At 39.7% G+C, this 23,980-nt stretch overlaps 1 protein-coding gene across 6 annotated transcripts in view; it reads right to left on the reverse strand.

The window, feature by feature from the left end:
• Positions 1-625: 625 nt before the first annotated feature.
• The window catches only part of letm1 (leucine zipper-EF-hand containing transmembrane protein 1), a 28,586-nt gene continuing 5,231 nt past the window's right edge, over positions 626-23,980 (reverse strand). Inside the window, exons 2-15 of one of the 6 annotated variants that reach the window (XM_040136807.1) lie at positions 22,271-22,328; positions 21,058-21,547; positions 16,455-16,598; positions 15,210-15,347; positions 14,664-14,867; positions 14,274-14,393; positions 13,694-13,825; positions 13,247-13,405; positions 12,669-12,797; positions 12,043-12,075; positions 10,719-10,853; positions 10,317-10,510; positions 8,265-8,403; positions 626-6,678 (exon numbers count right to left, since the gene is read on the reverse strand). In XM_040136807.1, the coding sequence (XP_039992741.1) occupies positions 6,526-6,678; positions 8,265-8,403; positions 10,317-10,510; positions 10,719-10,853; positions 12,043-12,075; positions 12,669-12,797; positions 13,247-13,405; positions 13,694-13,825; positions 14,274-14,393; positions 14,664-14,867; positions 15,210-15,347; positions 16,455-16,598; positions 21,058-21,547; positions 22,271-22,328 (2,228 nt within the window). In that variant the 3' untranslated portion in view covers positions 626-6,525. Of the gene's footprint in view, positions 6,679-8,264; positions 8,422-9,006; positions 9,116-10,316; positions 10,511-10,718; positions 10,854-12,042; positions 12,076-12,668; positions 12,798-13,246; positions 13,406-13,693; positions 13,826-14,273; positions 14,394-14,663; positions 14,868-15,209; positions 15,348-16,454; positions 16,599-21,057; positions 21,548-22,270; positions 22,329-23,980 lie in introns of those variants that run through there. The other 5 variants (XM_040136806.1, XM_040136809.1, XM_040136808.1 and 2 more) reach the window with 5 other exon arrangements.

Consider the following 23,980-nt stretch of genomic DNA (forward strand, 5'->3'; position numbering starts at 1 on the left):
CATAAAATCTTAGTGCAGCCTTAAAGGTTATACTTAAGATACTGACGGTGCATAAGACATTTCAGGGCCTACGAGACAACATGTGGTTGAACCTAAAATTCTCACATCCCCAAAGATTAACAAGCAAAATCATCTGTATCTTTACGTCTTTTATGAACATCAAACGTGTTTTCAGCTTCATGCTGGATACAACTACATTTCTAAGTTTTCTTTGCCAGTTAACTTTTGTTTCCTGATTTGCACAGGAGGATCAGTGCACACAAGGGGATAAAAACCAGATCGTTTATGTCTTGTACGCGTTTGTGTAACCTGCTTTAGTCTGCTAAAATAACCACGTTGGGCACAGACCTTAAAATTGTCGCCGGAAAAATAAGTCTGGTTGCATTCCAGCGGCAGAGGATGGAGGCTCTGCGGGGAGTGGCAGCGAGTGTGGTGAGGCTGCTAACAACTGAGGAATGAGGCTCTGGGATGAGAAACAAGACAAAAGGCTTGCGTAGAGATGACACGCAACCTGAAGTGGCTGCGTGGATGTGATGAGAGACGTGCGGTGAGTGATGGGAAAATACGAGGTGCAGAAGAGACAGAAAAAGAAAAGAATGAAATCAAATCAAAACAAAAAGGAACGCAGGATCAACCATTATTTATTCAACACGATTAATTTTGTAAATGTTTCATTACATGATCACTTGATTTGTGTTTTTAAAAAAAAAAAAGGAAAATTGATGCTTTTCAGACATTTGAGATTCAAGTTAAAACTAAAATCAAATCCAGTATCAGGTAATGTTTGCAACATCTCACATTTGGATGAAAAAAAAAAAAAAAAACCTGATTAAATAAATAAATAAATAACATGACAATTATCTCCAAACAAAAAACTCCAATAGGCTAAATCTTATATTAGGTCAATGAGTGATTTTAAAAATATATATATTTTTTTTTACATTTTTAAACATAATGCAATCAGAAAGAGATTATATTGCAACATGTCGCCTCGCCTTTCAAACTGGGCAGAGATTTTTCCTGATTTAGGAATCTGATCCAGAACACATTTGATAACTTTGTTTGGGGCTTCGATATCATGTAAACTGATGGCGGCTTCCAAACCGAGGCTTTTAAACATTTCCAAGCTTTGAATCGTTCTTTACTGCGCGTTCAAACCACAGATGTCTAGATCTTTACATACAGTCCATGGCTCGGACAGAACACGACACGAGGCGGAAAGGTATCACACAATGTCGATGGAGAGTGAGTTTCTGGTTTGAGTTCAGTCAGAGGCTGAGCTGAACACAAACACACACACACGGATACACTCCCACAGACATAGTCCTTGTGTCGGTTGCTAGCTAGCTTATAGCTATTGTCTGCACAGCTGCTACACTGGCAAATGGTCGAACGGTCAAATTGGAGGCAAAGATTTGCTTCGATTTCTGCCTGAACACACCTTTTAGAAACGTGTGAAACAATGGTGGCTGCATTATTATTTAAAAAGCAGTGAATTAGTTATGATGTATGTATAGGTTTTCTACGTTTTTCAGTTTCAGTTTCAGAAACTTTGTACGAAGCTGAGACAGGTCTGCGCTTCTTCTTTAGTCCCGTATCTGTGGAAAGAGCCGGACTCTGACTCCACATCGTGTTTCCCTGACATTAAAAACGCTCCTGATCCTGCTTTCAGTCTCCAGCTGCCTTTTTTTGCAACTAAACTGTCCTCGTTACTTCTACTGAAAGGGAGAGGTCGTCCTTTCATACATTCTACAAAAAGTAGCATTCCTCTAGCGATTAAAAAGGGCTGGTGCAAAATACTTAAAAAGGGGGAAAAAGTGACTACATCTGTCCTCAGAAAGTCCATACAATCAACTACAAGCACATCACCCCCCCAAATAAGCAGAATATCAGCCTGATACCAAGAAGAAGAGCAGAATCCACAAAATAGCTTCTATGCTTTTTAGTTGCAGCATCCACTTCCTTGCTGATACCATGTGGACTCTATTTCTTTTCTAAATTACATATATTACAATATATATTTTTAAACTAATTAAACGCTTGTCCCACCTCAAAGAGAGAGAAAAACAAAATTCAAAAAAAGGTACAGGATGCATAAATGACTTATTGCTTTAAATATTGGTTCTTCTAGTACACAAACTCCACAACTCTCCTCCTCAAACTCAACGGGAATCTTTTCGGACGGCTTGTGTCGTAAATCACAACGCTCGGCTTCCCGGCCGAATACCGGTGCCGAAACCACATCAGACTGAACATTCACACCGAGTCCATCGATTAACCCACACCTACTGTATCAAAAAGGAAATAGTGCATTTACACAGTGGCAATACTCAGCCGACAGCCAAAGGTGAGGACAGTGAGCTCAAATCAGACAGTGTTCCTTCCTACTGGGCTAAAATGTCAGGAAGAAAATCGCTTTAAGAGAAAGGCAAGGCAGAAAACGACTCTGGGCCTGGTAACTGAACTGGTTGACAATGAAAAATGACTGATTTGAACTCACTGTCAAAATGCTTCTCCTGCCAACTGTATCTCTCCTTTCCTCCTCCCTTAGGTAGACTTTTTTTTTTTTTTTTTTTTAAACAACACAGTGCAACACTGCTGCCAGCGGTGAGCCGTGAACTCTGCTCGACTCCTCCTCGCACTGCGGCCAAAGACGCGGACGCACAATCATCCACCAGCATGCACGGCCGCAGAGGCCTTTGTTTTGAGCTTGAGGAGATGACTGCGTTTGGGAGATATGAGCTAACATACTAGTTTTGTTTTGAGCCTCTATTCAGTGACTGGCATGTGGGACTCTTCTGATAGTCATATCAGGGTTTCTACATGTTTTCCATTTCAAAATGTAATTATTTTTTCCAGGATTTCTTGAGCAAATTCAAGGTTTGACAGGTTTTTTTTCCCCAATAATATCCACGTGGTAGCACGTGGGGAAATATGACTGTCCTGTCATATCACTGACTGTACGGCTAAGATACCAATTGTACACAAGTATTTTGTGAAGATACAAACTTTCTTAGGTTTAAGTTATTTATCAAACAAAAATGCCAAATATTTTCTGTTTCCAGCTTCTACAACGTGAGGATTTCCCGATTTCCTCCGTTTTATATCACTGTCAACTGAATATCTTTGGGTTTTAGACTATTAGTTGGACAAAACAAACACAGGTGTCGTCTTGGGCACGGAGAGATAGTCATGGGCATTTCTCACAATTTTCTCACATTTTAGAGACTAAATGATTAACGGATCGACATGAGCTTGAGTGAAAACAATCTTAAACTAGGTTTAAACAAGAATAGATTTTTAAACTTTCCACAACACTTGTCTTCTGGGCTTTCACAACCAAAACAGCACTGCAAAGGTCGTGTTGTTTCAGGTACCTGTGAGAAAATGAAAGGCCAGATTGCAGGGCTGCAACTAATATTTCCATTATCGATTAAACTTAAGATTATTTTCTTGATAAATGGATTCATCGTTTCATGAGGAAAATGTCAAATAGTGTAAAATCTCCGTCGCAGTTTCCTAGAATTTACAGTGATGTCTTCAAATAGCTTTTGTGCGACCAGCAGTCCAAAACCCAGGGGTTTTTTGAAAAAAAAAAAAATAAAATAAACTCCACTAATGCCGCTCATGCGCACAGCACTCCCCGGAGCCTGACCTGTCAGGCGCTGGGACGCAAACACCACTCTCCTCTGCCGAGTGTAATCGCGATGTTGTCACAACGTTCCTCCGGCGTGTTTACACTGGCTGCTGATTTATGCGGCAGAGAGCATGCCATGTCTCGCCGGAGCATCTCTAACCTAAACACAACCCTCCAGCGGAGCTGGCTTTGGCCCATGTATGGGGCGAGTGTTTACCCTGCACCCATCAGCCTGACTGGTCCCAGGCAAAGCCGAGCCCTCGCCCTGTCAGGCGGCGCTGGGTCTGAACCGGTACAGTGCCTGATGGAAGACGAACAAGCTTTTAATCATCTGCGCATATGACAGCGGATTCCGGGAACAGATAAACGGAGCGTTGTCCACTCAGCGTTATCTCAAATACCACTCTGTCATCTTTGTTTACACCTGAGCTCTTCTCTAGTTACTGCTGAGGAATAACAAAGGGTTGGCTAAGACCACAAACAGTTCAATTCAGCAGATAGCGGGTTCACACTGCAGGCAACATGACAAGCAACATTTCCTTTACAGCTGAGCAAGCATGGCTTTCTTTATAACCAAACACTTTTAGTCTTGTAAATCACAGCTCTGCCTTGTAAATGTAAAATTGATGTGAAATCGATCACAGCCACTCAAAGCTTCCCAGCTCTTCCCACCAAGCCTTTTATTTGATAGATGACATGAGAAAATGTCCTAAAACTCAAGTATGGGCTCTGAATCCATTGCTGAGGTTAGGTATGCAGTAAAATAATGTTTTGTTTTTTCTTTTTTTTTGTCATATGAACTAATTATTATAAGTTTAAGTATAGGATTATTTTACATTACAACTGTAAATACACAGTTTCAAAAAAAATGCACAGTCGCAACGACTGCGGCTTCTTGCACCAACATCGGTTGAAATTAGTTCTGAAGTCACTCGATGAAAATTACATTTAGGTAATCTATTACTTGTGTAAATCCTTCATTAGGATAAAAATGCTGAACATTATCTCATTGTAGAATAAATCCAAAGATAATTGGTGTTGGTCAGAGAGAACAATTTGAAGGCATTTTCCTTAGGTCTTTATTTTAAATATAGATTTTATAATTCAATAAACAAATCAAATATGAACAAAATAATTATTATTTATAGCCCTAATTGGAAGACACGAAAAAAATACAATGGCCAAGCTGCTTGCAGTGTGAACGCAGTTGAGCAAATGCCAACAGGCGGCAAAATGAATTTAACGCTGAGTAGCTGGCTCGGAGATTTTCTGAACTCCCTTCGTCCTGATGGATACACACCGACACACATTCATGGCTACAGTGCAAAGAACAAGAAAGGGGACTCAGTATGTGCCTAAAATTCACAATACCCGATCTACAACTGAATTCATCCAGACTCCTTCAACCCAAAAACTATATTTATACGAGTGTAAAGAATATCAGAGCTCTGTCGTCTTCTTAAAAAATATACAACAGTATATAATCCATAATATCCGTGTCAAGAGAAGGCCACTTTGCATTTAACTTATGAAGGTCAAGATTACCACGGTTCTCATACTACTCATGCACAAACTGAACTACGTAACAGTCACAGAAAGCCGCTCTCACCCTCTGACCGGACAACCTCCAAACAACTGACAACTATTTTCTGAAACAGAAACTAGTACAAAATAAAACTCTACCACTTGCCACAGCAAGAACTGACCAGTATTTGGTTGGTGGGCTGTTTTAGTGTCCCCACACTGATTATTATTATTATGATCCTCAATGCTCATAAATATCAATCGGTCCTTAATTGGTTTGTTTGTTGATTTTGAGGAACAATCCGAATCTTCTGATTATTAAGTATGCCGCAGTGCAACTTTGGAATTTTACGGAGAGCTCTGTCGAACAGACATGAACAGCCGTGTTAAAGTGAGACAAAAGATCATCGTGTAATGAGTGCGAAATGAAAAGAAATTTACAGTACAATCATTTTTAATATTGATGTAGATGTTGCTAACTTCAGTCCTTCCCTTTTTTGGCAAAACTTCAACACTACATCATAATTCCTCCATTTTTTTTATTCTTAGAAGACCCTAAAGCTATGTTGTTCTTTTTGTTTTGTTTTTTTTTTATTGGTAGAATGAATATATAGCATTTTTTAAAATTCAACTCTTTAAACCTGCACTCACAATTTTCTATGTTGGGTCTAATGATGTCTATGGCTGCAGCCACCATTTAAAAATCCTATTTCCAGCGATAAGCTACCTGTCCAAGTACAGTTCAGAGAAAATAACAAATTACTTTACAATGTGGGAGTTTGAGAGAGAAACAAAATCTAAAAGGAAAAGAAATTGAGTGGAATGACGGTGATGACAATGAATTTTACTGTGCAAAGTTTAGAAATGATGTCTCATTTCTCTGAGATGATAACATGAATGAAATGAAAGGCAAGATGGTTCACCTCAAACTTCAGAATAATATATTCTCCTAATATATTTTCCAAACATAATTTTTGATCGATTTTCTCCTTTGCCCACTTTTAGGTTGGGAGAACAACCATGGTTTCATGTCATTCTGTTCCCTGTGTCAATAAATCCTTGAGTAAAACTACACAAAACCAAATATCAACATATATTACATGATCAGTCCAGAGGAGCTTAACATAATGGCAATTTAGGTTTCTTTTGATTTTGTGCATTTTAAAAGGCAATGAGCCTTCTTTTTCAAATTTTTAAACAATTTTGTAGGAGCTCAATTCGTGGTGATATGACAATTGGAGAAGGCAGCCGTTACCTCGTGACTCCTTCTCTCGACTTGTCCAGATCGATCTGGCGTCCAGAGTTTTCTGTGACTTCTCAACGTCATTTTTACAATTGCTCTGTGTCTTTCGGGGCGAAATGAGTTAGCTGTTGAGCTTGGCTGCCTGCTCCTTCTCAGCCTTCTCTTTGGCCTTTTCCTTCTCCATCAGCTTCTCCTCCTTCTGCAGCATCACCATGATGTCAGCCACCTGAGAGGTGGAGATGTCGATGTCCTCCTTGTCAATCAGTTCCACCACCTGGGATAATGCAAGACAAGGGGAATTCATTAAAGCCCCTAAAACCTCGGTTTTAAATTTGAAGTATTTCGATATAACATTTTAAAAACCATGGCTAAATAAGCAACTGTCAAAGTTAAGTTTGGGGAAAAAAAACATCCACAGGTAAAATTTATTAACTGTTTAACAGTCAAAAACTCAGCTAATCTGCCTCAGCAGGACTGTGTGGGTGTACTTGCAAGATATGCAAACAGCCCCACTGTTGTTCAATTTTGATTCAAATGTTGCTAAATCCCGAGCGATGCATGAAAGTATGTGGCATTACCTTTTAATAACAGACTCCGTCTACTTCAAACAAAACACAAATACAGAAATCTGTCAAATGAAATAACAAAACAGAATTCTAACTTTGGCAGAAAATGTTGCGTTTACATAGGACCCCACTGCTCACAGTGAGAAGCAGATTGAGAATATTGTGTTTTCTGGGCCTTTCAGACATTCAGAATACAGTAATTTCTTTCACAATGATAAATAAAATCTGAATAAGCTGTAGCTGGAAGCTAGACCAGAAAACTATGACGACCAGGACTATCAGCGTATTAAAAGATGCGCTTTGGCTATTCAAAGCTAAAGGGGTCATTTTGGAAACTTGCAAGAATGAAGAGAATACAAGCAATCAGATGAAACATGTGCTTTCAAATTCAGAAACCATCAACTGGTACTCTAACAACTGATCTACTGTAGGAGAATTTCAAACAAAAACAAAAAAGGCAAGTAACTGCACTTAAAAGTCACAGCTCGGATTTTGATTAGTAGGGCAAACAATCCTCTCCCTCTTGCAACTCCTAACAACTTACAACTAACAATTAATGGCCCTACCGATCATTTTTGACTACACAAATCAAATTGCAGGTATATTGTATATTCGATGGAAAAATCAGTGCAGTGTAATAATGCGTCTTAATTGAATTTACGGGCCTGTTTTAGAAACATTGCTGTGCATTACGAAGTAAACAAAAAACCTTTTACAAAGCTTTCAGGATCAGAAAACCAGTCTATTCTGTAATTACTTATCGTTAAAAGCCCTGTTTATCGATTGGAAAGTGAAAGCAGGATCCAAACTATGGTTTTGAATTGTAGTGATGATTCAGCTCTTTTGCTTAAATATCTGTATCACGGACTGTACATACTTTTGACTTGATATTTGATATTAACCAATTCAATTACACAAATCATTAGCAACATTACCCAATATCCACATGCTAAGTCCTGATCTTAATTACTTCACATAATCAAACATAATCCAAATTTAACATACGCTATCAAATGGGTGATGGTATTACACCTAACCACAACCAGGAGACACATGATCGGCAAATCTCCCCTGACTCAGGTTGTTTGGATACTGAAGTGAAGTGCTGTTGTACTATTTACATGAAAAGTCACAAGTCACCCTTTGACGTTAAATAGCCCTGATCCACAAGAAACCTGTTTCTAAGTTTTGTCAGAGAGAAAAAGATAAAGATCTTAGCTGGTAATTTAAAAAAAAATACAAAATGAAAAAGATACGACATAAACCATCATTTTCAGTCATATCGTCAACGTACTTTGATGACGTCGTCGATGTCGATCTTCCCGTCCTTGTTGTCGTCGAGAGCCTCGGCGATGCTCTGCAGCTTGTGCTCTGGAATGTTCTGGATCTGCCGCATGACGCTGATCAGCTCGTCAATACTGATGAGGTTCTCCCTGAAGGTGTAGAACAGACTGCATACAGGGAACGGTTACCAGGTTTGACAGCACGTAAAATGTGGTGGAGAGGTCTGAGGTCAACATGCTCCATTCAAGGTTCCCAGATCACACCAATCAAACTGATTTTAGAGTTTAATTTTTTAATTAAGAACAGGTTAAATTTGGGCCAAAAGGTTTAATCATGCGGAAATGCAGTGCAGCACGCTTCAAATTAATAGATTGTTGCTGCTTAATTTTTTAAAGCTGATGTATGTTCCATTTAAAGCTGCTCTGGGCAACTTTAAATAGCAGGAGGAATACATTGGTCTTATATTTTGGGTGAATTCTTCCTTAGAAATATTATCAAGCAAAGTTAAAAATCAGAATTTACATAGACCTCATAAGTGTTTAACCTTTAGAAAAGGTCACAGGTCCCTGACAAAGACTTTAATACAGTCTGAATAACCATCTTAAACCACCTTTCAAATCAAGCAGCTTAAGCAAGATCTCTTTGTATTTAAGTTGATTTCATTCATTTAGGGATAAAATCTGTTTGGTAAAATTCAAATACAGCAACCAGTGCGCAGCACCTCGGCATTGGGGGGGGGGGGGGGACTGATCCTTTACAGCACAATTTCGACAACCACAATGCAATGTTGGGCAAGCAAGCAAATGGTGGTGTACCACAGTTTCTTACCTTGTGGCATCACTACATTTAGTAAAGAATAATCTGTAAAATTTTAAACAAATTAGGAGCTGGATTTTGTCTTACAATTGTAAACTTAAACAATTATTATACATTTTTTTTTCTGGGAAACCTTTGGTTCCTTGTTTTATCTCCACCACCATTTTACAATGAAAGTAATGATGATGATGATGATGAAGATGACAATGACAACAATGATAAAGATGATAATTAGGTTGAGTGTTACACAAAATGTCCTGTATAAAACCTGAGGAATTCGACAAATCAAACCACATAATCAAATTTTTAAATCCAGAATAATTTAAAGATAAACCCATTTATGTCATCGAGGGTTGAAAATGAAAGGCAACATTTTGGGCAAATTTTTGGAATCATAAAACATTGTCAAAACAGGCAAAAAAAAAAGTGCCTGCTCAAGCAGCACTACCTTCAGTAACTGCACAGTAGACAGCTGAATTATGCAACAGCAGCACTGGTCAGTTGTTAAAGTGGCTGGTGACCAATGGCTCAGATGAAATCTCGTTCATTCGTGCCAACAATGAACTGTCCTCTACAGCAACAAGTTGCCTTTGCATCATTCACTGTCAAAAGCTTCATGTCCCCGACAGACACCAACACCACGGCGTGTGAAATGGTGCAAAAGCCATGAGAGACAGCAAAGGTTTCCTCTCAAAGGAATAGTTCAACATTTTTGGGAAATGGGTTCATCTGCTTTCTTTCCCAGAGTGAGACAACGAGATCGATAAGAATCGTATTAAATATATTGTGTAAATGAGGCAACTTTATACTTAAGAAGTATGTCCTGACTTCAGCCCTGTACTTAAAGGGAAACTCCACTGATTATACACATCAAAGTCTGATTATAGATCTCGGGGAGTCCCACTGCATATGTGAAAAAAGTTATGAGGCTCTACAGGGGGCTGTGAGGAATTTGTTTAACGTCTTCGAGCGACGTCACTTGAGCCTGCATCGGCTGGGTCTGGCAACGTTATATATTCTTTTACTACAAATACAGTACATTAGGTTGATCTTGATGTTTTCTTTGGTCCACGTTCTTTCTGGTATAGTGTCATTTATATTTATTAAGAATTTGTGAAATTTTCAGCAGTAAACATTCATTTACAAAATGACCGCACGGCAGCAATTTGGAATGAAACTCTTCGCATACTATGTTAAGCTTCAGCTGACAGCAGTGCAGTGGCAGTGTGACATGTTCAGCTCTTACCCAACAGGTGGGGTGGTTCCACTATCCATCTGTCCGTCCAGGATGACCTTGTCCTTCTCCAGCTCCAGGATTATCTTGTCAATGCGACCGATCATGCGGTTCACTCTCTTAGACAGGCGCTGGCTCGCCTTTGACTCCTCTAGTGTCTTCTCCTGGCCGCTCTTAGAGAGCTCCTTCTTTATTTCCTCCAGATCCTGGAAAACATACATCATGAACACACAAATGAAATGCAAACACATACTCGTGTAAAAAGTACATTCTTACACAATCCGGGCTTGAAAAAACACACTTAACACCTGTTTATTGTCCATTCTGAGACAAGCTACTCAGAAACCTTCGATTTGAATGGCAATATAGCTTGACTCTCGTCTTTCTACAGTAAATACTCTCAGGATAAGGCACCTCGTTGTATTCTTGGACATCGTCCTTCAGTTCCTCCAGCTCTTCTTTCTCCAGAGTCAACAGCCTCTTCTGCCCCTTCAGCTTTGAGCAGGCGTCACTCAACATGTCAATCTCTTCTTTGGTGATCTCCTCACCCTGAAAGATAAACATACAATTGAAAACATTTGCCCCAAAACATTTGATTATCCGCAACATGGATAAAAATTTGTGTTACAATGTCCTAATTAAAACATACAATATGTCCTTTGAAGCAGACTAAATCAAAACTGCTTTCTTTTTAGATACAGATAAAAGTTAATAAAGATAATAATAAAGACAGTAGCTTATGGTCATATTTTCCCCTCCAAAATGGATATATGTCACTATACATCCCAGTTACGTTGAGAAAAAGGTCAGCAAGTTTGTTCTCTTAATAAGACCCACATGTTCATTTAATATAAACCCACGTAAGAGACCAACCCAAACACACAAAAGGGGTAAAAGAGGGAAGCTAGAGAGGACGCTGGGAAACTCCCCATAACCCAACAACATACTACGTGTTACCACGAGATGGAAGGAACTCTGTGGAGCTGCAGAGGTGGTTTGATAGGGAAGAAAAGGTCAGTGACACTGCCTGTGAGGATCGACAAGGAATAGAGGAGGAAAAGTCCATGCAGATGTGGGCCAAACAGAATTTGCAAATCATATCTAGCATTTGTTTAACCAATTCAGAGCACCAGAGGAGCGAGTTTTACTCTCTCAAATTAGGAAATGCTAGAAAATTTTGACACTGGTTCGTCCACACTACAGCCGTTTTTCATTCCGGAAAGAATGAGGCTGTATTTTGGGATTATATGGTCGATCCATATCCATTTTCAGTGAATATCAAATCCAATTTCAGTCAAAAAAGAAAAAAAATATAACCCCACTTGTAACATGTCTGTGATTTGTCTGTTCTCTTTATTGTAATTGACCTTGTCTGCTTTTCATCCGACTTAAGAACTCGCAAAGCTGAACATGAGCATTTGTGGTCTGCCCTTGCATTATTTTCTCCTGCTCTGCTTTCCAAGCACGAGGCACTGCTGGCTGATGTCAACATCCATTTCATCATACCCATAAAACCTCGTATTCAGGAGGTTATTTCCTGTCATTCAGATTATGTTTTCATTCCGTCTGAACGTGAGATCAAATAGCAGTTGAAAAAAAGGTAAAACAAATGCCGCAATGGTATGCAAGCGCTGTTTAAACCACATCTGGGTCATAGGTAGACGGGACACTGTGCATGCAGGGATAGACTGGTGTGGATGTGAGGGTCATTTGGAAGGAAGACATCATTAAACCTAACCTGGAAGCGCAAGAAAGTCTGCCACTGCTCAAACTGTGCAGTACAGAAGACGCAGAAGTGATGAAATGAAAAGGTGGCAACAAGTCAGTGATAAGTCAATTACTTTGTAATAATCAGTAAATAAGAAACAGAAAATATGTCCATGCACAAAATCAAATATTTTTTTTTTGCTGGCCAAGGGTTCATAGTACCTTTGGAGAAAGAGTTAGAAAAATGATCTGTGACGTTAAAGTTTTTTATTTAACCCCATAAAGAAAATATTATCTTTACTAATTTTCGATTTTTGAGATCTAAGTAAAAAGACATTTTTAAAAAATTAAAGAATATTTTAAAATCTATTCAAAGATATGATGATTAACTGTATGTAATACGATATAAAATGATATGAAATCCAAAAAACATTAAATATAGCACTTATATCTGATACTAAAAGAAGCTTTTAGAGGGAACAATGTTTGTTGTTTTAGTAGTTGTCTTAAGATGCTGATACTTGAGAGTTTTACCAGAGCCCATAACGCTTTTATTGTTGAAACAGCAGTTAAATGTTGCGTAAAATATAAAACAAAAAATATTTCCAGCATTTTACAGTCATCTGATTTCACCAACTGTATGTTTAGAGATGTTACCTTAATTCCCTCTATGACAGGTGCTGTATCCCTCAGTGTCTCTGAATGAGCAGCCATGTCAGACTTGGACATTGCCGGCTTTGTCTCGCTGTGCTTCGCCCTCTCCGCTTCAAGCTCCAACTCACCCTCCTGTAAAAGACAGGGATGGGGCCATTGATCAGGCACGCAGACAACAACAGGGCTGAATGAAGTAACAGAAGTTAACGAAATCTGTACGATAACACAGACGCGTGTCAGGCTGCAAGTAGGGTACTACTGACCGGACTGTGTCTGTAGTACCAAGTATTAAAAACTGTCAAGTACCAAAAGCTGCCAATGGTGGCTTGGCCAGATTTTCAATTGTTTACTCATTCTTTCATCAGTTCAGACGTCTCCTGATCTAAAGTCAGTATTTTGTACATTTTTCCGTATTTTATTTTGGCAAATCCTTACCTGCCTGTTTGTGTCAAGATCACACTCGACATAGACAGGTATCAAACAAAAACCCAAAAAGCAGTTCAAAAAAGTTACAACATTTTTTTGTCAAAGGAATTTAAATCTTTTATCCAACAAATAAAATGCATTAGGAAACTCATTACCCTGGCAACCTTCTCTGCAGCGTCCGCCAACCTCTCCATCTCACGGTCCTTGTTGTCCTGGCGTATGGCCGCCTCCTCCTGCAGCGTCGTCTCCAGTTTGGTCTTATTGTCCACTTTGGAGAGCTCTATCTCTGCCACCATCAACTGGGCCTCCTTCGTCTGGGGAGGAGGGAGGACAGCAGAGCAGAGTAGTGAACAACCCAAATTGAAGAGTGAATGTAGCATTGAACACTTTTTTAAGCATTAAAAAAATTTTTTTTTTTAAAAATATGCTGACTGCACATTATTAACAAAACAAAAATAAAACAACGGAGGCAAATATTTAAATCTGGCTTTATATATTTATATATATATATGTGTGTGTGTGTGTGTGTGTGTGTGTGTGTGTGTGTGTGTAAACACTTTATAAAACTTTATACATATTCAAGTTGTGGCCTGTTGACATACCACCATCTCAGGGAGCGTCTGCAGTGTGGTCTTCAGCTGGTCGGCAGGAGACAGGGTGTCAGGGAGGTACATGGCCCGAGACAGCAGCAGCAGAGAGGTGGGGATCTGTTGGTTCAGGTGCAGCTCCAACCACTACAAAACAACAGAACCATGACAAATAAATAACATCTCCTTAAACTTAAGTAACCTTGATCGTTTCAGTCTCAATAGCCTCGGTGAATGGGCAGAAGAGTCAATGAATGGAACAATGTCTTCAGTTGGGGCTTCAGATACTGAACTTAGAATTCATTTTGCATGCACTTTTTTCCTTTGTTTAATAATGCCTCTCCTTTTTTAAGGCCTGAATGTGACCAAATTATAAGATATTAAAACTGGAATAAAATCTCGAATAAAATCAAATTAGTTCAACCCAGTCGATGCAATTTTACAACAAAGCATTACAACAACTGTAACACAACAAAAATGCACAAACGTAGGACAATAATTAGACATCAAAAGACAGTAACAACGAACCGAATACGTCCTGTAGCAGAGGATAATTTCCTCCATCCCTGGTTGTTGTTGTTGTTGTTGTTGTTACCTGGCTGAGTTGCTCTCTCAGTCGTTCCTCTGTGACTCCCAGAGATCTCATCCCTCTGACACGACAGGCTGCCTGCACCTCGTTCACGTTCAGACTCTCCACTCCCTCCTCTGCTATCAGCTGGATAAAAACAGAGCACAGAGGTCACACAGAGCTTCTTAGGATCACTTCACTTCCATTTCAACAGTGTCAAAATATAACGAAAAAATGTTGGGAGGAAGGGCAATTACAGGTAATGTTTGAGTGCTGTATAGGTTGTTTCTGACCAATTTCTAATTTAACTCTCTCTGTTCAGTTTTGATAAGGGATAAGAGGAAATGTTATAATTTCAGGAAGAAAACTAGAATTGTAGACGAAAACAAAACAAAACGTCACCACAGAGCTTTATACCTTGTCATCTGCGCGGATGGCCCTCAGCTTCATGATGAGCTGGAAGCGGAGGAAGTTGTTGGTCCCGATGGACTGGAGCTCCAGGAGACGGCAGAGAGCCACCAGCTGGGGTCGAGTCAGGTTGTCCAGAGTCAGCTCATCCTCAAATAGTTTGGAGAATTTTATGATCTGCTCATTACTGGGACGTTCCCCGGAGTCCCGGATCTACGAAGAAGTTACGAGTTGTAAATCAGTCTTGAATGATGGAGGTCTGCTATCAGTATGGGAGTGGGAACAGGCCAAATTTCATGCAAATAGAGGGATCCTCTAAACTATTTCGCTCAATGTGTAAAATGTTGCCATGAACATACAAAATGAAATGAAAATCATATCTTACAATTATGGCCCACTATTTTCGACCATTTTGACTCATAGCATGTATATAATACACCAAACCAGACCATCCAACCAGAGATGTTTCACTGTTTCCACCACTAGAGGGCAGTACTGAGCCCGTTTTTCTCCATCTTTTCATGCAGCCTGGTCTCAGCAGACACTGACACCAACCTTCTGGAAGAAGGTGGAGAACTCCTCTGTCACGTTGCCTTGGGCAGCCTTGTTCCTCAGCGCAATCTCCTCGATGGTGTCCTGCAAGAACTTGGCCATCTCCAGTTTGACCCTCAGCTCCTTTTTCAACCTCTCCTCCTAAGAACAACAGCTCATAAATTCAGTGTGGTATATAAACAATAAATGCTAAATGACATTTTGTTGAGCACTCTGTAAAGTAGTTTTCAAGAGCACTGAAATTAGATAAAATGTAGGAAATTTATTCATAAGACATTGTCACTAGTATGTATAACAGCATTGCTTGACACTATATATGAGGTTAATTTGTCATTATAAATCATTAATCTATCATCACACCACCATCATAATTTATTCTAAAATTTGTTGTGGCTCGTGCTATAATGGGAAAGGAAAAAAGAAAGAAAAAAGGATATTTACATTGCATAATTATAAGCATTGTCAAATGTAAACAATGTGGGACAACAGGTCAGGGATCTGGTTTTGATATGGATTAGACTAATTAGGATTAACTCTGGTTTAGGATGAGACAGCACTTTGATCACCTTATCAGGATCCTGGGTGAAAGCTCATGTGAAGGATGAGGATTCAAATTTTATTATATTATGAAACACTGAATACCTGTATATTTTCGCTGATACTGCAGTATGGGAGACTAATGTTAATTTTGTCAACATTTATTATTTAGAGACATCAATTTGTAGAATAATAAATATAATAATAAATTCCCACAACATACTAGTGTCCAGCTCAGCGCAGCGACGATTAGATGATCAATCAATTAGTTGATCAACAGAAAATTAATCAGCAACTATTTTGATCATCAATATATTGTCATTTCTTTTAAAATAATACCAAAAAGTGTCCGGTTCCAGACTCTGAAATGTGAAGATGAGATGGTTTTCTTTGTCATATATGATAGTAAACTGAATATCTTTGAGGTTTTGAAATAAAATAAACACGCAATTTGAAGTTAGGCTGAGGGAAATTATAACTGACATTTTTTACATTACATTTTTTTTAACATTTTCTTTAAACAAATTAATAAATGAATCGAGAAAATAGTCATTGTTGAGCCATTGTATCCCAAACCACACTGACCTAAAACTAGACTACAAATTTTAAATGTAACTATGACAGCTAGTAAAGTAATCCCTAAAACTGATCTTATGAATCTTGTCTGTATCATGCAGCTTTAGTTTAAATAGGAGGCGCAGCTTTCATTACCTTCTTTGACTGTGTCTCGAAGGTGGACGGCAACATGTTGGGGAAGAGTTTCAGCACTACAGGAAGCAGGAACTCCATGAAGGGGACAATGATGAACACCAGGAATGGAAGAAGCCTGAAGACGTCTGCACACGTTCTAAGAAACTGGGGAGAAAAATTAGGAAACTGGCATGAAGACTAGATACTGTGAAGGAATATATATATATATAAATATACTTGGGATTGGCTTTGGTAATCTTGAGGCCAATGTCCGCTTGATACATTTGCAACAGTCTAAGTCAGTGTCTGCTTCTGTTGGGATTTACAAGAATGAATGTGGCTCATCAGAACATGTAGCAGTGCCCTTCACTTCCACCACGCTGTAGCTTGTGTGTGCCTCCAGCAGAGAGCAGCATCGAGAGAAAAGGCCAGCAGGGAAACCTTTGAAAATGTTTACCTCATCTTCCTTTGTCTCTTGGTACAATCACCCTGCTCAATCCCTCTAATAACAGTTTCAACAGTCAGCACTTTTAACCCTGTGCCCATACATCCCCAGAGCAACAGAAACCTCCTAATTCATCGGTGCATTATTTGCATGGCGCTGTGGACCAAAGTGAACATTCTGCCTCACAAGGCTCAACAACTGTCCACTTGAGCCAACAGGAAGCGCGTTTATTCAGCACAGACCTAGTCACTAATGGACACTAGTCTACTTCATTGTACAGCTGTCCAGCTGTGGCTTACTGGCCGTCCTGGGACAAAATCCCAACCAGCCGACCGTCTCTACAGAAATGGCCCTGAGGGGAGAAGGCCAAAACATGAGTCCTTCTTTCTACGCCCTTTCCACCTGCATGTCAGTAGACCAGTAGGGTGAAGGATTTGGGCCAGTCTGAGTGAAAAGGCCTTTGTCCACGGGTCCATTGACATGTATATCATCTCCCAGAGTTCCACATCAAAGGAGGGTGGAGGGGGTGACAGATTAAACTAGAAGGAGCCTTAAACGGAGGCCTGAGTATTGTAAGTGAATATGAAAGGAGGAGATTAAGGAGGCAAAGCCAGTCCAGGTTGGATGAATGGGGTGTAGATGGGTTCGGGACATGCGCTCCGAGGGAGTCAGCTGCATTTGAAAAGGTGCAGATGGGATGGTGGCGTGGGTTTAATGGATGGGGGGGTCATCATCAGCACTGACCAGCAGCTACTGGCACTGTGGAGAGGATTTAACTTCCGGTTTCTTTGGCATAATCACACAGAGCTCGGTGTATGTTGGATGTATCGGAAATAACGAAATTATACCGTTTACTGCTTTTCACTGGAAACATATTATGATGTGATGATATTGTGTTACCATATAACAAAGTTACGTCGTCCCACTGAATGAATGAATCAAAGCAAACTGCAGTCAAAGAGTTTTTTCTGATGTAATGCATTACAGTGACTCTGCATAAATATTTTTTGTGACTTCGCCAAATCATGATGTAAAGTGATACTGAAAAAAAAAATCTCATTAATATAAAGTCATTGGAATCGGAACCATCGGTAACTGCATGTACCAATGCGCTACTGCATCTGAGACTGTATTAAACTGAGACTAATTTCATTTTATGCATTTGTCAGAGAAGTGGACTGAAATTGTTATTCTACATTACTAGAAGTATTATAGATAAACATATATGCTGAGAGTCAATTTCCTAAACATTTTCCCGTAGCAAAATTAATCACTACACAATAACGTTTTGTCATCTTAGCTAATCTTGTGGCTGAATGAGGAAGAGTTTTATCATAGTCATCTCTAGAGCTAAAACAATTAGTCAATTAACAGAAAAATAACTGCAACAACTATTGCGATGGATTAGGCAATTTTTCAAATCCCTGGTTGTAGCTCCTAAATTGTGAATATGTTCTGCTTTTCTCTGTTTTAAGTCACTGTGATCTGAAGATTCAGATTTTGGACGGTTGGTGATAAAAAAAACAAGACATCTTAAGACATCACCTTGGACATTTTTTTTTTTACTATTTTCTAACATTTTTCAGAAAAGAAAATCAATTATTTGAGATATAAGTAGTCTTATCAAATGTTAACGGAGAAAATGAATGAAAAGTTGACCTCAACAGTAAGAGCCAGTAAAAAAAAGGATGAGGCTCGTTAGAGATGTTCTAACTTTTGTTAGACACCATCCCTTTACAAACCCGACAGGGCCCATTGTCCTGTGTCAGTATGAATTGTGAATCTCCACATTTTAAACATGCCTCTGCGATGCCTAATGCCTGTAAGTTTAACAGCCGTACATTCTTGTAGGTGACAACTGAATTACCTACAGTTCAGCAGACATTTCATTATCATCCTGTAAAGATGGGTATTAATTCCCAGTACAAGGCAGGTGATAACTCTTTTCCACCTCAGGATTGAGCCAGCTTCTGCACTTTTCTGCACTCGCGCGGCCCTTGTTCAATCTAATCAACTGAACGAAGATGAATGAGGAGTCGGCTCAGCTAAAATTCTCTTGCCACCGTCAGATATAGCATACAAGTGATTCACCTAAGTGTTGAAAGCTGGATGTGGATTTTCAACATTCATTTCTATTAGTCACCGTGGCAGATGAACAACCGCCATTTTGAGGTCAATGTTTTTTTTTGTTTTTAAAATCGCTTCATCTACGTAAAAAGCTAAATGAGCTAGGGAATTTTGAATTTGGCTGAGTCTCTCAGCCACAGTACAAGATTCCCAGAAAAGGGCAGCAGGACCCCGGTCAAACACAACAGCAACTCAACACTTCACACCCCGAAGTAGAGCGTTCACAACTTGCCCATCATGTCCATTAAGTCTGTTCCATCCTGTACCAATGGTACACTTAACAGTAAGTGTGACCTGAGCTGACCTGCTCATCCTCCCTGAAATGACACCTGTGTGTGCCAGCAGCTGCATCAGATTACTGCAGTGAGCACTGGGCCTAAATCCAGAAAGCTTCTCCGAACGTCAAGACGACCGGATGCCATGAATTCAGAACAGGTATCAGATTACGTCAAAGAATATGAAAAGACTCTGTTAAACATTTTTATTGCTTCACTACTTGTTTCTTGTTTACTTCACTAAAGTGTATATCCTGCATCTGGTTTAAGTAGTGATTAGTGACTGTAAAACCTTATTTGTAACTTCGGGTGTCCACATATGAGTAAATGATATGGTGACGTCATCAGTAAAAATTTAATTATAACCCAATTATACACCTTCTGATGTAAAGACGGTAAACTCAGAAAATTTTACTATTTGGACATATTTCAGCCGAGTGAAATTATTATCAAATTTAAACAAGGTGTTCCATCACATAGCTGCTGTATCATCATCAGGTGCTGTAAACATTTCAGGAAAAGTAACATTATGTTATGAGGGTTTTGCAGTTTTTTTCTAACAAAAAGTGTTGATGAAGCCTTTTCTGAGTGTAAACATCGGATGAGGTTAAAGTTAAATGAGGAGTTTTCTAATTAAAGCCACAACAAGTAAAGCTTTTACCTAAAGAGCTTTAAACAAGCAAGCCAACCTGCTGAGCGACTGTTGAGCAAACAGACAGCGTGCAGCCAATTTCTATAATTGATCCCATTAGGTTTGAGAAACTGTGGATTAAAACATTACAGAACAAGATGTCTGAGCTGTGCGACTTGAATCCTTGCTCAGTCATCCCTGATCTCTAAACTCATGCTGGTTATCCGCTGTGTAAACTCTGAGTCAGAGTGGAAAAATGGCCTCCTTACAGTGGAAGCACTGGATCTCATTTCCTTTTACTGTTTCTGTTCAAATATAATTTTCTGTAACTGAGCAGACCTTTGATTGGTTTCTCCTAAAATGGCTGACTATATATGCCAGATGTGGTCAAAATTGACCAGTAGTTCACCATTTGCTAAGCACCACCGCCTCAGTAACTGTTGCTAGACCTGTAAAGCTTTCCAATCCAATTGTTAGTTGCAGCCCTGCATGGAAACACCATCTTCACTTGCTTTTTTAAAGCTTCCAGCTGACTCATTTAAAAACCAAAATAACGTAAAGGGATCTTGGATATACACTCGATGGCTACACACATGATATTATACTAAAGGAATTCATACCAGTAAAAAGGAGGGGTTTAGTGAACAGTCAACTAACTGGAAGTTGGTGTTCATTTTAAATCTTGTAGATACTCAGTGGTGCAATACTCCCTTTACCAAAGTGAAGGCAAACATAAATGGTTGAAAGGCGCTCTTCTCTGGTGTGTGCTAGTTGTTTCTCAGTTACAATACACACTTTTAGGGTGCTCAAACTCTGGTATCACTTCATGTGATCTTAACTTTGAAGAGTCACCCTTACTAGAAACATTTGACACACTGATTTACTGAGCATTTTAAACGTTTGACGTCAGCTTAGAAAGACAACACTCCGCTGGAGCTGCTCACAGGCCAGTAGAAGAACATCATGAATGTTGTAATCACCACATCACAGTCTTGTAAATGTGTAAATGCAAGGCCTGGTGGTGATTGCTTGACAGTGCTATACAGGAAAAAGCATGCCCCCAGGGTAGAGCATCATCTTAACAGACTTGGTCTCCAGAGAAAGCTTTTCACAACTACATCTATGTTTCCTCCCCACGGGCCTCACCTGTCTCCTCTCACGTCGAGACAGGCCGTGTCCGTTCAGCACCCTCCACAGCATTCGCCCAGCAATGGTGGTATCAATCCAGAGCAGCCTGAAGCCATGGTAGTAGTGCTTGATTTCATCCACAACCCGCTGTCTGAGTGTCCTTCTCACAGGTTCTGCATCGAGCGTCGGACTGTACACCGGCCCTCCTTCCTCCAGCTTCTTCTTGTCCTTTAACGAACGTAGTGATTTCTCCACTTTTGAGTCGTCCCATCTCCTCCTCGAAGTGTGTATCCACCTGACACCGGGAGTGTCCTGCGGTCGTGCTATCGTCCACTGGGCCCCCGTTGTGATCGCAGGATGCAGTGAAGGGGAGACCCCCAGCACAAAAGCGCAGTAGAGCCGCTGTGAGTCCGCACTCTGGCAGGGGCCCACGTATCCATCTGACAAGGGGAGGGAGGGACCGAATGAAGAAACCTGGGCCAAACTGCCAAGTCGGAGTCCATCAAGTCTAAGGAGACAATGGGATAAGGAGCTTCAGAATACAAAGTTCAGACTAAGTCTTGGATGAAACAAAAAGATATAGAAACTATGACAGCTTGGGGTAAAAAAAAAAAAAACACCTTACTGGTACATTTTTCCAAAAAGCAATAGGATCCAAAAACATTCGTGAACAAAATGAAAATAATTTGGCAGACAGGATACTGATAAGAGAAATGATATGGTTTTAAAACTGCCCCTCAAATGCTGTAAGATGTACAGCAAAACTACAAAACCACCTCGAAACGTCTCATTTTATTATGAAGACAGTGTGTCTGCAAGAAAATGTGCGTGTGTTTATTGAGAAGAAATCCATCCAAGAAACCACAAAGTTTCAAAGCCTTACTTTTTCAAACTGATGGGAATGTTTGGAAAAGTAAAAGGTTTACAAGGTGTTGCTTTAGCCAGTTAAAATTGGCAAAAGATCTTAAGCTTACATTTAAGACAAGATGCGGGACACAGAGCTCCCAAAACTTCAAACAGGCCTGAAATGGTACTGGTCTCTAATATAAAAGCAGCAACCAAGAAACCACAAAGCTTTAAATACCTTTTAAAACAGAATTCAGTCTTAAAATGTTATATCATACTACATGCTCGACCTTTTAGGGGCTTAAGTTTTTATATGATACAAGTTATTTTCAGATGTTCTCTGGAACTGCAGACACTGTTTAATCCCCATATTTATTTGTCTTACTTCTGACTGGAGAGTCTGAGGGCTGTGCAGTTGAAACAGGCACCATCTTGTAGTTTCCCTGAAAGGAAAAGGGGGGAAAAAAAAAAATGAAAACATGAGCAGCTGAGTTCTGATGATAAGCCATTAGACAAACAGGGACACAGATACTCAGGGATTTCATGAACTGCTGCTGATGAGTAAATGAGCAGATTACATATCAGCAACTAAATGCAGGCGTTGTCTGGTCTCCTGCCTTACTGTAACTCCACTTCTGATTTCACTGACCGAGCTGTGACATCATCCAAAACGCAGTTTTTTTGTTATTCGGTGGCTATATAATAGTGATATAAAGGGAAGCTACTCCTGGTGTCCTTTGCAACCATCTATCTAGAAATACCTTAAAAAGCAGGCCTTTTCACTGCTTTTCAGGATTGACTAATGCTATACCTTTAGCACATGGTAGCGTGCAAATCTCTGGCATTAAGCTTGTTCAAAATAGCCTGGATTCAGTTCACAAAAATATACAAAGAATCACTTTAAAGACAGGACTTACATTAAAAATTATTCTCTCTTGTGGTTATATTTGCCATTTTTTCTGTGATCAAGTTCAAAGATTATTTTAATAATCTTTCTGATGTTTTAAAAATATTCTATGTTGATCATGTTGTCTATAAAGTACTCTCCCAAACAAATTAAGTGTATTGTGTGTGTGTGTGTGTGTGTGTGTGTGTGTGTGTGTGTGTGTGTGTGTGTGTGTGTGTGTGTGTGTGCGCATGTAAAAGACTTCACACTGATCTGCATCGGTGACCATAATATTCACACCCTCAGTGAGGCCCACAGTAGGGCTTCCGAACCCCCAGAGGCCGCTATCAGAGCGAAGTACTCGCAGAGAGAGGGCGGAATGGTGAGACGCTTCGGACCAATCATCTGAGAGCAGATGGCTTGACCACACCCTTCCCATGGGTATCGCATGGCTGGCTGGATTGAATCCAGCAAGGCCTGGTTGAACATGACAGGCTCTGGCCGCCGGCCAGGAGGACACAGAGTTTACTGGAACAGAGTCACCTTTGTGGCTGAGTGGCCCGGGCACCGCCACACACAAAGAAAACCCTGGAAATACAGTAGATTACCTAACCCTGTAGTATTCGCCTGGGCTGTACACGCATGTACACACTGCAACAGTGTTTCCTATGTGGCTTTAACGGTTTTGGTTTCACATTCATGCCTCTTTCAGTCCAAGATAGGTTACATTATGTAGATAATTTTCTAATTTCGGCTGAACAATCATCACACTACATTAGTTCATTAACATTTTTTGCCAACATGCTTGTTTTCAAATGACACGTGGGTGCATTAAAATAAATAATCATAAATTAAAATTGAAATACACTGTAAATACAACAGAATTAGTTTGCACTGCAATGAAGTAGTATGCAAAATATGGCACCGAGCAGATATATAAAATTATGCAAGTAGGCTGTGGAGCTGTGGTCTTATGTATGAAGTTCCATTTACACACAGACTCCCAAAACTGATGTAATGCTTTGTAATTCTTTCATAACGACACTTGTTTTAGCAGGTCAATTTAGCTTTCTAATTACATTACTTTCATTTCTGTTTCTCTGGTAATGTGGTCATAGATGGGTACAGAACCATGGCGCCAATAAAACCTCGTTCAAGCAAAACTAAAACTGTTTTCTCCTCACAATGATTTCAGCGAACCAAAAGCTT

The sequence above is a fragment of the Xiphias gladius genome, chromosome 10 (genome assembly GCF_016859285.1).
Source record: "Xiphias gladius isolate SHS-SW01 ecotype Sanya breed wild chromosome 10, ASM1685928v1, whole genome shotgun sequence".
NCBI lineage: Eukaryota > Metazoa > Chordata > Actinopteri > Istiophoriformes > Xiphiidae > Xiphias > Xiphias gladius.